At 37.0% G+C, this 17,020-nt stretch overlaps 1 protein-coding gene across 21 annotated transcripts in view; it reads right to left on the bottom strand.

The window, feature by feature from the left end:
* Window positions 1-7,205: 7,205 nt before the first annotated feature.
* Window positions 7,206-17,020, bottom strand: part of LOC134819050 (cytosolic carboxypeptidase-like protein 5) — a 31,560-nt gene continuing 21,745 nt past the window's right edge. For 4 of the 21 annotated variants that reach the window (XM_063828824.1, XM_063828827.1, XM_063828826.1 and 1 more), the window contains exons 18-22: window positions 15,305-15,450; window positions 15,076-15,149; window positions 14,794-14,912; window positions 8,912-8,994; window positions 7,206-7,610 (exon numbers count right to left, since the gene is read on the bottom strand). In XM_063828824.1, the coding sequence (XP_063684894.1) occupies window positions 7,591-7,610; window positions 8,912-8,994; window positions 14,794-14,912; window positions 15,076-15,149; window positions 15,305-15,450 (442 nt within the window). In that variant the 3' untranslated portion in view covers window positions 7,206-7,590. Of the gene's footprint in view, window positions 7,611-8,637; window positions 8,664-8,911; window positions 8,995-14,793; window positions 14,913-15,075; window positions 15,150-15,304; window positions 15,463-17,020 lie in introns of all 21 variants that reach the window. The other 17 variants (XM_063828830.1, XM_063828834.1, XM_063828832.1 and 14 more) reach the window with 10 other exon arrangements.

Raw genomic sequence — 17,020 nt, 5'->3', positions numbered from 1 at the left:
ATGTAAACAGTTCTGGGTGAGAAATTCAAGCTAGCTCGCTCAGGGGCTTAATTGGTCAAATAAGCTCAGTGAAGCTCTCAATCACACAAAACTTGCCACAAAGGTTCATCTACTTGTTATTAACATTCTGTGAAATTTAGAAGAAAAAATATTTATCAGAACATAAGTTATGCCACTTTTTGTTTTTAAAATAATTAGCAAGATCTCAGCGACCTGTAACAATTTTAAGAGATAAGGATGGGTAGACTTTCATGGGCCACCCTGTATATATATACAGGGTGGGCCAAAAGTCAGTACCCATACGTTGGCCTTTATAGCTCAGTCACTGAGTGCCCAATTGAAATAATTCTTTCTGGTATGACTTAGTACCACCACTGGTTCGAGGAATTTGTAAACTCGAAAAATATTTGTGTTCCTTTTTTTTAAAATGAAGGTTCATTTTTGCATAAATCATTTAATAGTTTGAATAGTTGGATCGAGCTAAATTTTATTGAATTGTGCTGTGTTACGTTTGTCCTGAAAAAATGAGAGTTGTAGCTTCTCAGATGACAGAGATACGAAGCATAACGAGTTTATTCATTACGTGTGATCTTATCACGTGATAAGGTGACCCCATTAACCACGCCGTTAAACATTATGGGAATCGTTAAGGCAGCCCAATTAAGGTGTCGTGTCACAGTGTCACATATTCAACCGATCAATTTTGTTAACAAGATACATAAAATTCTTGATAACTTCGCCATTTCTAATCCGTTTTGCCTTTTTTTAAGATCAACATTTAATAATCTACCGTCTCTGAAAAAATTAGGCGTCAGCATGTTCAGAGAGAACAATATTGAATGGACGTGGTCTGCAAAGCAACAACTCTCAAATATATAAAACACAGCAGAGGTATAAGACTCATCGTATGGGTACTGACTTTTGGCCCACCCTGTGGGCCAAAAGTCATTTCCACGTTTTTTGGGCTCTAAAAAATTGTTATATATATACATATATATATATATATATGACATCCCTCTTTGAAACGTATGAGAGACTTGAATTGGCAAAGAGACTCTGAATTCTAACGCCCAAATTCTCAGATAGCTACATAAACAGAGCAGGTAAAATATGGAAAACAGTGCAACAAAATGTGTTTAACTGAAAATCTCATGCTTAACTTATTCGTATCTGCAAGCTCAATCACCTTAAATTGATTATAAAAGTAACCACTGCTGATTGCTCACATCAACAAGAAATGCGGTCGCTTTTCTATTGTGAATGGCCCCTCAATTTCCTGATCTGTGATGGCGTATTTTATCATATTCCATACAACCTGGGGACCCTAGTCTTTACTGTTTATAAGCATGCAGATATGACGGAGTGACAGGCCGAGCGCCGCCCGCGCCCAGTTAATATAATTCCATATTGAATTTGAAAATCGTGTATATTTCTATGTAACCATATGTTTACTGTTTATGCAACCTGACACCGGACACGGATCTGTGCAAAATATTAATACTAACTCAAAATAATAATAGTATGCTATCAATTAGTGCCTAGTGGGATACGTACATGTAATGGTGAAATTAACAATGTACTTGGTCAGTTCAGCGCCGCGCGCCAACAATTATTTAACTCAGATTATCGTGCAAAATAACTTTGCGCAGGTAGTAGCGTGGGCGATAACTGTGCACGAGGCCGAGGGCACGTACGCACGCACGGTCGCAAAGCTACCATATACAACAACAAAAAACTTGTTCTCTAACCCTTGTCCTTGACTCTTTTGTGCCTTCGGCACTTTGAGTCGTGTATCGGGAAAAAATAAGAAAACATATGAAAGCAGTATCTTACAAGGTCACTGAGGGTGGCACAAGGTCACTGAGGGTGGCACAAGACACGATTGAGAGCAACACAAGTCGCCATCAAGGTACTGGAAGCAGTATATCAGGAGAAAACTTTGATGCAATGAAAATTTTGAAAATGTCCTACTGGTAGGACATATTCGAATTTCAGCATTCCGAAATTTCACTGTTACAAGGTCACTGAGGATGGCACAAGACACGATTGAGGTACTCAAACTTCTATTCCCAAAGAAAGCTTTGATAAACGGAGAATCATCAGAATATAAAAAAAGATTTTCAAAGATTTTTGAAGAAGAGCTTTTCCTGCCGTCCCCGCAGTTTTTCGCAGTTTTCATTGAAATGTTGACCAGTGACCAATCAGTGTGGTCAGTGAGAGTGACACAAGTCGCCATCAATGTACTGAAAGCAGTATATCCGGAGAAAACTGGTCTCTGTGCCATGTGCGCAATTTTGTTGAATTAATTGTTACCAAAAGCTGTTTTTATTTATTAAGTTTGAATAATGCAACTTTGCCAGGGAACAGAAAAATTATCAATTTCAGGATTTAAAATAATTTTAAATTAACTTCTGATACTATAAAAGCCCTCCCAAAAGAAAGTAGTCCTATAAAACATTCGCATTGGGAGGTCAGCCCATCCAGCACACCGAAAAATACTGCTATCTTGGCATAATATTCCACAGAATTAGAAATGGATCCTTTACAGCAGCAAATACTGAGCTGAGGGCCAAGGCTATCCGTGCTCTCTTGTCTCTATGGCCTCAAAGGCAATATAGTTAAGGATGCCCTCTCTCACCATGCCCTTAACATTCTATTTGACTCCTTAATAAAACCAATCCTGCTTTATGGCTGTCAAGTCAAGTCTTTGGTCTTAACGGGTGATACTCGTAAAATATCTGTTCCAGGACCGTCGACGAGTCCAACTCGGCGCCCATCCTGGTAGATTGTAAACCTACAAGTCAAGTCCTATGCCCCCACTCAAAAACAGTGAGACACCTTTCAAAAATAGATGACAAAGCCAGCCCCCAGCATACCCTGAAGTAAGTAAAACAAAATTAAAGTAAAACAAAATTTAAATTTTATTGCCAAAAGACTTCACATAGCCATGTGTCTACGCGTACTGCGTGACGCGCTTGTTCCTCGCGCGCTACTGCAAGCGAGAGGGCTCTGATTAGAGCAACAAAAAGACCACTATGAAAAAGACCACTATGAAAAATTCCACCTAAAGTTTATTAAGTGGTTTTTGTCCGTCCGTTCAAAAGCATCAAATATAGGTTGCTGGGGCGAAAGTGGGCGCCACCTCCTATTTTTTTGAAGCCTGCAAATTTGCAATAGATTAATATAGTCGCCTTGAAAGCACTGAAAACTAATTACTCTGTGCTGCATTTCAAGTGCAGATTGTAGATTGTAGGTTTACAACCTACCAGGACGCGCGCCGAGTTGGACTCAGATATGGAACAGATATTTTACGAGTATAGCCCGCTAACGAGCAGATCATGCAATGCTGGGCATTCCTTGGTATACCAACATCTCAAAGCTTCTCACCAGTTTGACCATTGTTAATGGTCTGGCCCGGCGCGCGCTACTTCGTAGCACTTGCCCTCGGGCCAACATTTCGAAATTTACTGGGCCGCGGCCCGCGCTCAGCCTGTCTGCATGCTGTCATTCCGCCTAATCTCTATTTATGTTAATGAACATAATAGCCTGGGGTCCCCGGCCAGGTAACTGGAAATTTGTCAAGGCCTCCTCGCCTTACCTGAGGACCCCAGGCTATTATGTTCATTAACATATATACAAATCGAATATAGATTTGGCGGAATGACAGGCTGAGCGCGGCCCAGTAACTCCTCGCCATAACTTGAATCCTATAATTTAATTAAACATGATTTTGAACCAACGGCATTAATTGGACACCATAGTTAAAGTATGATTTACTGGGCCGCGCTCAGCCTGTCATTCGATCCGCCTAATTTCTATTCATATGTTTATGAACATGATAGCCTGAGGTCCCCATTTATCAGGTAAATTATGATGTGTAAGGATCGAGAACATGTTTCGACTAATAAGGCAAAATATAAATTTGGTCTTGTTAGTCACGTGCTATACCAATGCACGTTTTAAACTTTGACAGTCTATAACTCTTAGGCTCATAAAGTAATTATATTATATTCATATTTTGTCAGTAATAAGATCGCATTGTTTTCTATTTGGTGTGAAAATATGAGCTAGACCAGACATAATCTTGCTGAGTTATGGCTGTTTGAAATTTATGATGAACGCACGGGTGCCCGCCATTGATAACAACTAAATGACTTTACGCGTAGTATAGTGCGCGTCGAAAATTTGGCAAAAACGCTTGCGGATCGCGGAGTGACAATATTCAAACTTCGATAAACTAAAGTATATGAAGTCTAGTAGTCTATAGTGGGTACTTCTCGGAAAGGAAAAATGTAGGCAAACACGATGTGACTATTTTTGGGTTCATTTAATACAACTGCAGAAAATTATTAGGGGGTGCACGATAAAAATAAACTTGCTCGGATTTAAAAAATTTTTGTACAACTGTTTTCTAGAGACTGTGAGAATTTTTACTATACCAAATTTGTTATACCTTTTAGGAAAGATCAGTGAGTTTCGCCTAGGTGCCATATTTGATGGTGCGCGGCTTGACCAAATTCGTCCAAATTTGACCATTTTTGTCGTATTATTCGGATTTATCTTCAGTTCCTTAAATGATATCATTCTGGAAATTGGCGACGACCTTCCAATAGGGCTTTCACAACTGTCCGAAAAATTTGGTGGATATCGGAGTTGATGTAGTGATCAAAATGGGGCAAAATACGCTGCTTTTAGCTGTAACATAATGTCTGCTGGTTGGATATGCTTTAAACTTTTCGGACACTTTCCTTGTAAGTCTATGAGTAAGCGTACCAATTTTTGTTGCAATCGGAGGTCGGGAAGGATACTTAATATCTATTTGTTTGAAGAAAATTGTGCTGGCCGAAATTAGCGCTAAAAAACCATCCTACAGTCGGCACGCGCGGCTCACTATCGATGGCGCACTACCTTAAATTATTCAAACTTTAAGCAAAAAAGGGCACATTTTGACCACCAAAAACATGGTTTTTTGGCCTATTTTTGGCTTTAAAATCGTTTTTTGCGATTTTACCCGGGGAAACTTAGACTCTTCATTTCAAAACCACTTTTAATCGATTCTACGGTCAAAAATACGTCTAGAAAGGTGTATCTGAAGTCCCTAGCGTATCGAGCAGAAAATGCCCGTAAGAAAATGCCCGTAAGATCACTGATCAGAGCTTCTACTATTCGTATCAGCTGCCACAACCTCTACTACTATGTCTATACATCGAAAGGGGCAGATACAACAGCCGCGATTAGATTTAGACCGTTCTGTGTACATTTGTAAATGCTGATTTCGATTTTAATGGTAAATATTTAAAGTTAAGGTACACAAATGTGTACTTCAAATTTGTATATTATCTTCACGATATAAAAAACCAAAACTAACTCGAATCCTAAAACATAAACAGCTCAAATTGAAATACCTTACGAGACATATCTATATGGTACGAAATTTGGGGATTTTTGGAAAAAATCCCCATATTTTCGTACTACCAAAATTGTGGCCGCCATTTCAAAATCCCACACATTAATTTTTATGTAATTGGCTTAAATAGGGCTAATTTGAGGTGAATTTGTCAAATAAGTTGTTTTACGTGTTACACTATTTTATCAACCATGGTGGTGAGATATCACCACCATGGTTGATGCCGAGGATCACGCCGATCGCCGATACCCTCTGGAGGGTTAGAAGTCAAACTTAGTCTCACATTCAAGACTTCAAGAGTAGGGGAGACTTAATTGACAAGCTCAAACTCCTGTTGAGGGAGGCATACACCTGGGACTACACCGGTGAGCAGACTCAAGGTGAAAGAGACGACGATGGAGACGATTTAAACGAAGAGAATGATTTTTAACTAATTTAGTTTTTCACGATTTTTAAAAATTCCATCAAAAACTGATTTTGATTTCTCTGAAATAATTTAGCGTGAAAATGCGACAATTTAATTTGGGGTATGAAATTTGGGAATTTCTGAAAAAAATCCCCATATCACATATTTTCGTTCCCCCATAATTCCGATCCCCAGAATTATGATCCACATAAATATGTCTTGTAAGGTATCGTTTTACAAAAATAGGCCAAAAAACACCATGTTTTTTTGAACTTTTGAGCAAGTTAATTTTGTTGGAATATCAGCAAAATTTGCATGAAGATTTATGAATTATACAGCCGCACATGATAGCATTAAAATTAAGCTATTATTCCAAGATTTTTCCGGGTAAAAATCCAATAAGGTCATGGTCAAAATGTGACCTTTTTTGCTTAAAATTGGAATAATTTTCTGCAATTGTTTTTTCACCTAACCACGTGCTTTCACGCCACTAAGGGCACGCTTGTTTCACGAGTAAAGAAAAGCCTTTTTACAGCTGCTTCTCGCGCTACCGGGCCTCGCCGAGGCCCGAGCTGCGAAGAATTGACATCGTCATCGCGACGGGTATACAATGTATGACAATACAATGGGCACCCGCGCTTTCATCATAAATTTCAAACAGTCATAACTCAGCTAGATTACGTTTGTTCTTGCTCATATTTTCACACCAAATAGAAAACAATGTGATCTTATTGCTGACAAAATATGAGTATGATTACTTTATTGGCCTAAGAGTTATAAACTGTCAACGTTTAAAACGTGCATTAGTATAGCTGATAGCCAATAGCATAAATAAGTGATAAGGTCATATTTATATTTCTTAACATATTCTTGAACCTTACACATCATACTATTGTGTCTAATTAAATTTAATGGTTATGATGATGGCGAAAATCTAAAATATATTATGGCTACAATGAGCATTTTAATAAAAATATAAATTCAATTTAATCCTGTAATGTGCCAACTGCCATGAAATAATATTAAAACCGTTGTATGTATCTACTTAACAACAAACAAACAAATTAATGGTTAGGTCTCCAAACTCACAGCAGAAAACACGTCTTTTTGCCCGTAAGAGCCTCTACTAATTATAGAGACTAGCAAGCTAGGTATAGATTATATATCCCCAGGTAAACACTTGACACAGTAACTGACTTTATAGCTTTATCATTGACTAGTATGAATTCCGTTATTATTTACAATTTAGGACAGTTAATTTAACTTACATGTTCAATGTTACAATGTACAACTTAGGACAATTTGAAAATTTGTTGTTGTCTTGATTTTTAAAAACTTCGTTTTTAAGGCCTTTTCTTTCTTGAAAAGAAACAAAAACATTAAAACATAATATTGAATATATCATTGGCATTATTTATTAAATAATTTGTATAATCCATTCATGAATCATTAAAAATGTGATAGCATGTACAATAGAATTTTTCTGGCGATAGAAATATAGAATTCTGATATAATACATAAACGTATACGCAATTTAATTATACTATACACATTACAGAAAACAAGCACATACACTGATGCCAATTGCCAACTGAGATGTGCAATACTGAATATGACAAAACCAAGCTTGAAGCTTTTTAAACTGTTTGGTCACGTGATGGGTTTTGAGTAATCTGTCTGACCCGATCTTTTCGCCTGGTGCAATGTTTAGAGTATTGGTCCTTTCTCTGAGTGAACTCCAGAGCAGGTACGTAACGACGTTATTTTAGCCGGTCTTTCATTTGATGGCAGGGAATCCTGAAAATTTGAATGTTGCAAATTTGAAATTGTATTTTACTTAATATGTTGTGCGCGCGCGTCGCGCGCCTTTCGATCTTACACTAACGACTGAAAAGGGTGCTTTTATCACAAACTAAACGTTTGGTGTCCCCGCCGAGACTTGAAAGTATAATTTTTGCGCTATCATGTATTACTATTGACCATGATACTATATGTACTTTATACTATGTATATATAATATATATATATAATTCGAACAATTGAAACAAATCAAATTGGCGGGCAAACGATCCGTTTCATGATATGTATAAAAACAATACCAATCATCAGATAATGCTCCTGCTTAACTGCAGTCGAGCACTCTTTTTGGGAAACCAAACAACAACTATTTATTATATATATATATATATATCTCAGAATTGATGTAAATAAACGATGCAAAGACTTTCGAAGATCTAATCACAACCGCTTTCTTTTATTGTGTAGAAGTCCAGCCATGAAATATATATATATATACTTGTGTATATGTACATATACTTTATATAAATATATATGTATATATATAATATATACTATGATACTATTATATGTACTATATAACTATGTACTACTATACTTTAACACTATTTAAGAAAACTAATTATACTTAAACACTGTTTATGAATTCCAGATCCAGGACGCATATGAAATAGCTATTATCATAGATATGAAGGATATATCACAATAACTATGGTGGTTTTGATTTGTTGATTGTTGCTGACCAACAATATAGCTTTTGATTATGAGATAGAATTAAAAGATTAAACCAGTTCTTTTCCATCTTCAAACAAACAGAGAACTTTAAATGACCACAAATATTAATTGATAATCCAAATTTCAAGATCATAATATTTAACGAATCAAACACGTAATGAACATACAACAATGATGCTTGATGAACTCATCAGAGACATTTCACTAAAAATTGCACTTGACAAGCACAAGAAATGAAGGCTAACATGTATTATACAATGACTGTCACGTGACGACGCTGAGATTGACATACTGTGACACTAGCTTCTGAATAGTTCCCTAGTAGACGTTTTGATTTCATTCAAATGTGTCTGGCATATGTCAGCGGTGAAAGTTAAATGGTTCATATCACGTGATAATACACGTGATAGTTATTACTAATAATAATAAAAAACTTAAAAAGAATTTGATGCATTAAATTTAAAGTCTAGTTTCTACTTTCTTCCAAGAAAAAATTTCCAAAATTGGATAATTTTTATAATTTTTTATAACTGTGACCCAATAATAATAACACGCTGGTTGCTGACCTGTAGAGTTGCTGTCACCATTTGCATGCCACTCTCTTAGCCACTCTCTGTTCTTCCCTTTAACTGACTTCCTTGTTAACCTCCTGAAAGTAAAGATGTACTTATATGGCATAAACTATGGCAATCTTACTATATATAAAGCGAGACGATATATATATATATGTGTATATATCCGTGCCATTTTACTGACACCACGGCATCAATTTTAACGCGACTTTCCGAAAAAACCGTAAAAGATATACAACTGAAACTTTTTTGACTGGGTCAAATGCTTTAATGGCCTTCGAATCAGCATGAAAAAATAAAAAATTGGCCAAGGAATAATAATTTTAGTGCCCAAAATTTGGACTCTCAAGTGGTGTCAAAAACGCGAATTAAATAGGTAATAAATATTTTAGTCTCTCGAGTCTTGACACCACTTTAGGGTAAGACGGGTTCCTGCTAGTTATAATAACATTTTCAGACTGTATCACACAATTTGATAGTATGATGCGTACACTGTATTTAAGCCATAATAATACACATCTCGGTTTATTTAAATAAAAATGGTAGCCATATATCATGAAGCACATATATCATGAAGCACAGTATACTAACTACATTTCTTTCCCGAATAACAGCTATCGGAAGAAATCTGTCTCAGCACAGAGCACTCGATACACTCGCTAAACTGCAATTACTCACAACAACCTTATAACATCGTCTCCTCGTGTATAATGATTAATCATTTCACTATATAGTCCAGTGCATATGAATGTTGACTGTGAATATTAATATGGTATGGAGAGTATGATGATGTAGTCTACAATTCATACTGTAATAATATGTGGTCGACAGAAGTGGCTGATGGGAAGGTTCTCGGCTGAAACACGATTGTTCCATCATGAAGTTTGTTAGACTACTTTACACAATCCTACGAAATATAATATTATATATATATATAATATATCTGTTAAATGAATTGACTGTACCAGTGAAGCATTCTATTGGATTTTCAAGGTTAATGAACGCCTTTTTATGTAGGTCCAGTTGACGCGTTTACTTAACGGAAGATTAATTTCCCCTACAAGCGGCTACATACAGGGTGAGTTGAAAATAGTGTGTGGAAAGTAAATGGCTCTAATTTGTTTGACAAATGAAATTTCCACTTAATTTTTGCATATTTAGGTAATGAAAATATATACTTTTTATAATAATACAATTAAAATACTTAATAATTAATAATTTGCTCAACCCATCGTCCTTTATTAGCTAGGACATATTGATAACGTGTAAGACAATTGTCTATAGCCGACTTGACTGTATTATGGGGGCAGGGGGGTCTTCATGGAAATTTTCTCAAAATCGACTTTTTAGTTAGTTGTTTCTGATAGAGGGGAGTAATATCTATCAGATGCTTTTGATGCCGTGGAAAAATATCGTTCCTAGCCGAAATTATTGCCGGTCAAAGGTTTTTTGGAAAACTGCCAAAAATCAACCAAATTATGAGTTAGAATCAAATGAGAGGCAAGAATGAAATATGTAAAGTTTATGAACTGATAGCAATTCACCTTTCAAAATTTGCTCCTTCATTAAAAAAATTATCGATTTTTACTTTCCACACACTATTTTCAACTCACCCTGTACACTCACAACAAAGAACATCCACCAATGAATAATAGGTACCAGGCCAAAAATTCATTTGTTACGATATTGAAATAACTGAGTGAATGTTAAAGTTTAACCAATCCTGAGCTGCGTAAGTCACAGAGAGAGTGACTTACGCAGAGAGTGACTTACGCAATACGCAGAGAGTGACTTACGCAATACGCAGAGAGTGACTTACGCAGAGAGTGACTTACGCAGAGAGTGACTTACGCAGCCTCTTCAATTTCCACACTCGCACAAACCTTCTCAGGGAGCGCTCATTTCGTGGTTATTATAATCATGCTGGTCGGTCAAGTTTGTTTCTTTGCTCTTTCATTATAACCTCAGCTTCACAGTATATAATAAGACTGTGGTAAGTGGTTTTATTCGATTATGTGTAAAACGTGTTGCAGCAAGGTTGTACAGTTTCACAGTGTGCTGCAATACACTGTGTGTTACTGGTGAAGTTACAGTGAAAACAAACACAGTCATATCATCACAACATCCCAGCTGTATTATGTATGCGTATTGTTTGGAATATTTGCAGGTTTTGTATAGTGATGAAACTTGGTCGCGATAATACTTTAGTGGCACTTTTAAAACTCTAAAACACTTTCCTAGGTGCTAAAAGCCTCAGAAAAGTTCAGTTTAATTTAAGTCGACAAGTTTAGAGTCAAGATTTTCGTATTTCAGTCCTTATATTAACTGTTCAAATTCTTCTTTGAATTGCTTGCTTTTTTGCTGTCATAAAACGGAAAACGGTGCCTAAAACTGTAAGATATAGGGTATGCAACGAGATAATATCTCGATAACATTATCGGCTCAAAATGTTTGTCGGTTTATTTAGATATAACCGTTAAAATTGGACAAAAATACATCCAACTTAAAAATAGAAATTTAAGAATAAGATTTAATCCTTGGTAAATATGCTATTTCTCATGAACAGTAGTAATTCTAGTGTAATAATTACTAATATAACTTGCTAGTCACATACCTACATTATTTTAAATACAGAGTAGAGCTTATTATATAGTCTTGCAATCTAAATTATAAACAGAACTATTGTCAAGAGACAGAAACAGCATTCCTTGATTACAAGATTACCAAAACAAAAATATAACATTTCTCTATATGGTATAAAAAGAACTGAATTGAAAATTTGTCACAGACACTTTTCGGTTGTTCACTGTTGCTTTTCTTTGATTCTTGAAATAGCTGTAGAAGTACATGCAATAATATGAATATTATTCATTTTGAAATGACTTACGAGTTCGGATTTGTGTACTGAAATCCGAATTCCGAATACCTTACTTACAACTGTGATATTATTATTAGTTCAAATTTAATGACCAAATTATTGGCCGATAATATCTCCATAATTCCTAAACATTTATCGATTATCTCGATAAAATATTTTGGAACGATAATGCAAACCCTAATGTTAGATAATAAGATATAGTAAAACCCCGATTTTAACCGCACCCGATTTAACATAAACCCCGATTTACCGCGGTTGTTTCCTTTCCCCCAAACTCCGCGGTAGATCAAGGTTTTACTGTATGTACATACTAATTACATACTAATTACATACTAATTACATACTAATTACATACTAATTACATACTCATTACATATTAATTACATACTTAATGGACTAGTAAGAATATGAATTTATTTCGAATATGAATTTTTGGTGCTCTCAACAAAACATTCACTTACATTATGACTATAACATATAAATATAATTCCTCACAGCTTCATTATTTTAATACTCTATTACCTTATTACTTTATTTACTTTATCACTTTATATTATAATACTCTATTAAAGAAGGTCCCGTTCGGATAATATGTTAAGAGGTTACGACTACACTGCGATAGTGATTTGTCTTATCATAGCTCTTGCGGTCGTTATGTGCGCTTTTACTTGGAAGTGTAGATACAAAATAGCACTGAGATCGGTAAGGTGACGGTTAAAGTTAATGTTTATAACAAAATATGTGTTTAAACCGATCATCTTCTAGCAGCGACCAATCAATTTCGAAAATTGCTGTCACTTGACAAAATATGTTTGGATAAGCTTTCCCAGAAAGCCTTTTTGCTATTAACAAAATCTATAGCTATGGCTATCAGAACTTGTAGCAGAAGCTCGGGTTTGATCACCATCCCTCAAACATATTCCCTACTCAGAAAGATGCAGATACCACAGTAGTTCAGAATTTAGTGGCGGCGGTGATACACGAACTCGTACAACATGACCAGGATACAGAAGGCAACTTCCAACACAAGTCTCGCCAATACCATCACCATAAAATTGACCACTATGATTCGGACCATCGCAATAATCACTCTCACAACGGCAGATCACATGACCACCAGGAAAGAGATGGAGTTAATAGTTATCACAAGACATTGAGACGAGGTATGCAAGTTTATATTTGTTCACAATTCAATCTAATTTTATTTATTCACGATTTAAGTCAGTATTTACTGCTTTAAAGCACGATCGGAATCCTGGTAAATATTTCTAGGCGTTACTGCTGATCTGGTTGATAATTGATATCAAACATCAACAATTACGATAGTAAAACAAACAACAATTCAGTGCGAACAGTTGAAGTTATAAACGTGCCCCCCGCCAGACGGCTAGTCCACAGAACCATGTCCCTATCTGCCATCAAACTAAGCTCAGGACGGAGTGTCCCCAACTACAACAAGCAGCGGGTAGCCACCATTACGGACACCTCTCACCCCTTACCAATGGGGACCGACACCCCACGTGACACCCCGCGTGACGGCTCACGTGACACCCTACGTGACACCCCACGTGACACCTCCCACGATGCCACCCACCATCTGCCTTCGAGGAGTGACCTAGAGCAGGGTACTGTTTCTATTCAAAGGACTCAGATCAGGTGTCTAGAGATAGGACTAGATATAGAGATAGGACAAGAGGGAGCGATGGAGACGGAGGTCAGAGTGAAGTAATTAAGTAACTATGTACGAAATGAAATAAAATTTGTGTAATAATATATGGAATTACTTAATTGAATGCAGCTGTGTGTTCCATTCTTGGTCTACTTGTATCCACACTGAACCAAGTTCTAGATTCTAAAATTAACATGTGCAATTACTTTACATGTCTCATAAACAGTAGCTAGCTTGTAAAACTTGTAAAATTTTAGAACTTGTAAAAATTGTAAAAATGGTCGACCACATTTAGACGATGCGGTTTAGTACATAACAAGTACAATTTAGTAAAATGTAACAGAATATTAATATTTTACTTAAGTGGCAATGCTTTCTCTCGCACGTTACACCAAACTCTTTTTATTTAAAGCAAACTGTTGGTAAGCTGAATCAAACGCTCTACGTAATAATATGTAGTTTTTGTGTACACAGAATATAGTGTATACCTCTCACACCACTCATGATGTAGCGACATGCAAGATAACACGCCACAACGTTATGGTCATGATCATTATCGTGATGAGTCACTGATTATATTATAATCGGGACGATTATTCGCTATAACATGTGATGTGACAAGATTATGATGTAATAACATGTGATTTGATAAGATCACATTGGATCACAAAGTTAAATGAGAGTTATCAGTTAAGAAAACGTTTAGCGCCAGGGCTGTCTTTCCTACTGTGTTTATTCCTCAATTAACTATTTGAGTATTATCTGCAACTTTGGACGAAGATAAGGAACTGATGATCTCATATCGTTGCTTACGATTTATAATTTCAATACAGGAAATTAATTTACTCCAAAAAAGAAACTGTCAGTGCTGTAAAGCTGTAATTGACGGCGGTATCCAAGAAGTCCGACCCAGTCCGCGGACTACTTATGACATGGTAAGAATGGTATCTTGGATGCAATTAGTTACGAATAGCATTAATTGTAGCGCAGTAAATTGCTGAATGAAAATGATGATTACAATTAAAATATGGTTATAAGTCATTCGAGTTCTGTGGAGTATTATCAATTACCATTTATCGAGAGAAGAGGTAACAATAATATTGATTGTTTATATATATATATATTGCATGGTGTGATCTCGTAAAGGTAGTTTAATCGTGTAACAAGCCTAACAAGCTTGAAACTGTTGAAATTTGCGTGCGATGATGTAAACCAACCCTACTTGCTATGATATGTAGCTAGCGTCCGCGGACTAGTGCACGGACTTGATCGGGCTTCTTGGGACTTATTATCTAATTAACCAATTAATTAATAAATCCGCTGACAAACCCTTGTCTTAGAGCGGGGTAATACCCTGTAGTTGATGATTTCCTCGGTATCTTGGAGTGTGTCACGTGACTAGTGACGGCAGGTTGTCCACAGGACACCGTCTTGGGGGACAGACTCACCTGGTAGTGTTACAGCTGGTTAATAATCGTATATTCATTTATTAGCCATTATAAGTTCCGATAATAATGATTGAAATTTCAATTGATTCGTGAAGTAATCGGTAAGTCAAATCACAGTTAGTTGCATGTTTGGGTCTAAGGATTCTGAAGGGGCCATGTTTACCTTCCGTCGACTTTGGGTGAGATCAACCTCCGGAATTTCATCACCAATGGGGTCCTTCGTCAGGCTAATAGGACCTGAAAACAGTTTTTAGGATGAGATCTTGACCCGAACTAAGGATGCACTTGCCACTGGATACAAATAAAGAGACAAAACATAGAATGATCCCAATCTGGGTTCACAATTTAATTTTAACATGGGTTGGTGAATGGCAGAAGATAAATGTACGAACCTTTATTGTTATCAGAGAGGTCTATAAAGTTACAGAGAGAAGCATGCTTATCAGTAGGAGGTATAACTGGCTTTATAGTGGTTGTGGGGAAGATCTTCTTGACACAGGAGTAGGGCTCTTCTTCTACGTCTAACTTGTACACCCCGCTGTAAAGAGACCTGTAGAGTGTAGAGTGCAGGAAGAGTATGATAAAGGAGTATTACCAAGCTCTAACTGGAGGTGGTCCGGAGGAAAGAGTTTTATTAATGGAGTAATGTTACCAAGCTTCTAACTGGAGTTGGTCCGGAGGAAGAGTTTTTAAAGGAGGTATTTACCAGCTCTAACTGGGAGGTGGTCCGGAGGGAAGAGTTTATAAAGGAGTATCTACCAAAGCTCTTAAATGGAGGTGGTCGGAGGAAGAGTATTATAAGGAGTATTACCAAGCTCTAACTGGAGGTGGTCGAGGAAGAGTATTATAAGGAGTATTTACCTAAGCTCTACTGGAGTGGTCCGGAGGGTGAGTATTATAAAGGGAGTTAATTTCAAGCTCTAAAGGAGGTGGTCCGGAGGAAGAGTTTTATAAAGGAGTATTTACAAGCTCAAACTGGAGGTGTCCGGAGGACGGAGTATTATAAAGGAGTATTTACCAAGCTCTAACTGGAGGTGGTCCGGAGGAAGAGTATTATAAAGGAGTATTTACCAAGCTCTAACTGGAGGTGGTCGGGGGAGAGTTATATAAAAGGCGTATTTACCAAAGCTCTAACTGGCGGTGGTCGGGAGGAAGAGTATTTTAAAGGGAGTATTTACCAAGCTCTAACTGGAGGTGGTCCGAGGAGAGTATTATAAAGGAGTTTTACAAGCTTAACTGGAGGTGGTCCGGAGGAAAGGTATTATAAAGAGGTTTAACCAAAAGGCTTAACTGGAGGTGGTGGAGAGAGTATTATAAAGGAGTATTTACCAAGCTCTAATGGAGGTTGGTCGGAGGAGAGTTTTATAAAGGAGTATTTACCAAGCTCTAACTGGAGGTGGTCCGGAGGAAGAGTATTATAAAGGAGTATTTACCAAGCTCTAACTGGAGGTGGTCCGGAGGAAGAGTATTATAAAGGAGTATTTACCAAGCTCTAACTGGAGGTGGTCCGGAGGAAGAGTATTATAAAGGAGTATTTACCAGTCTAAGGCTGGAGGTTGGTCCGGAGGAAGAGTATTATAAAGGAGTATTTTACCACGCTCTAACTGGAAGGTGGTCCGGTTGGAAGAGTATTATAAAGGAGTATTTACCAGCTCTAACTGGAGGTGGTCGGAGGAAGAGTATTATAAAAGGAGTATTTACCATCGCTTACTGGAGGGTGGTCGGAGGAAGAGTATTATAAAGGAGTATTTACAAGCTCTACTGGGAGGATGGTCCGGAGGAAGAGTATGATTAAAGGAGTATTTACAAGTCTAATGAGGTGGTCGAGGGGCATGTGGGAAGTCTAATGTGTGGATATTGGAGATGGCAGCTTGATACGATTTAGAATTCACTAGCAGAGTATTCACTGGTCGACTAGTCACTATTTAAGTAAACACTCGTGATAGAAATGAACCAATCAGTCTCGACTTTTAACCAATCAAAACCCAGAATTACTTTCACGTTTCAAAAATGTGCTTCACCTCCCCACCAGAATCCACAACTGTAAGGTGGTCACATGTTTTTCGTATTCAAACGAACTTCTGATAGAATCACTAACCGTCCCTTAG

This window comes from Bolinopsis microptera, chromosome 7, assembly GCF_026151205.1.
Source record: "Bolinopsis microptera isolate Bmic1 chromosome 7, MBARI_Bmic_1.0, whole genome shotgun sequence".
Classification (NCBI taxonomy): domain Eukaryota; kingdom Metazoa; phylum Ctenophora; class Tentaculata; order Lobata; family Bolinopsidae; genus Bolinopsis; species Bolinopsis microptera.
Note: the sequence above shows the minus strand (reverse complement) of the source record. Positions and strands in the feature narration are given on the sequence as shown.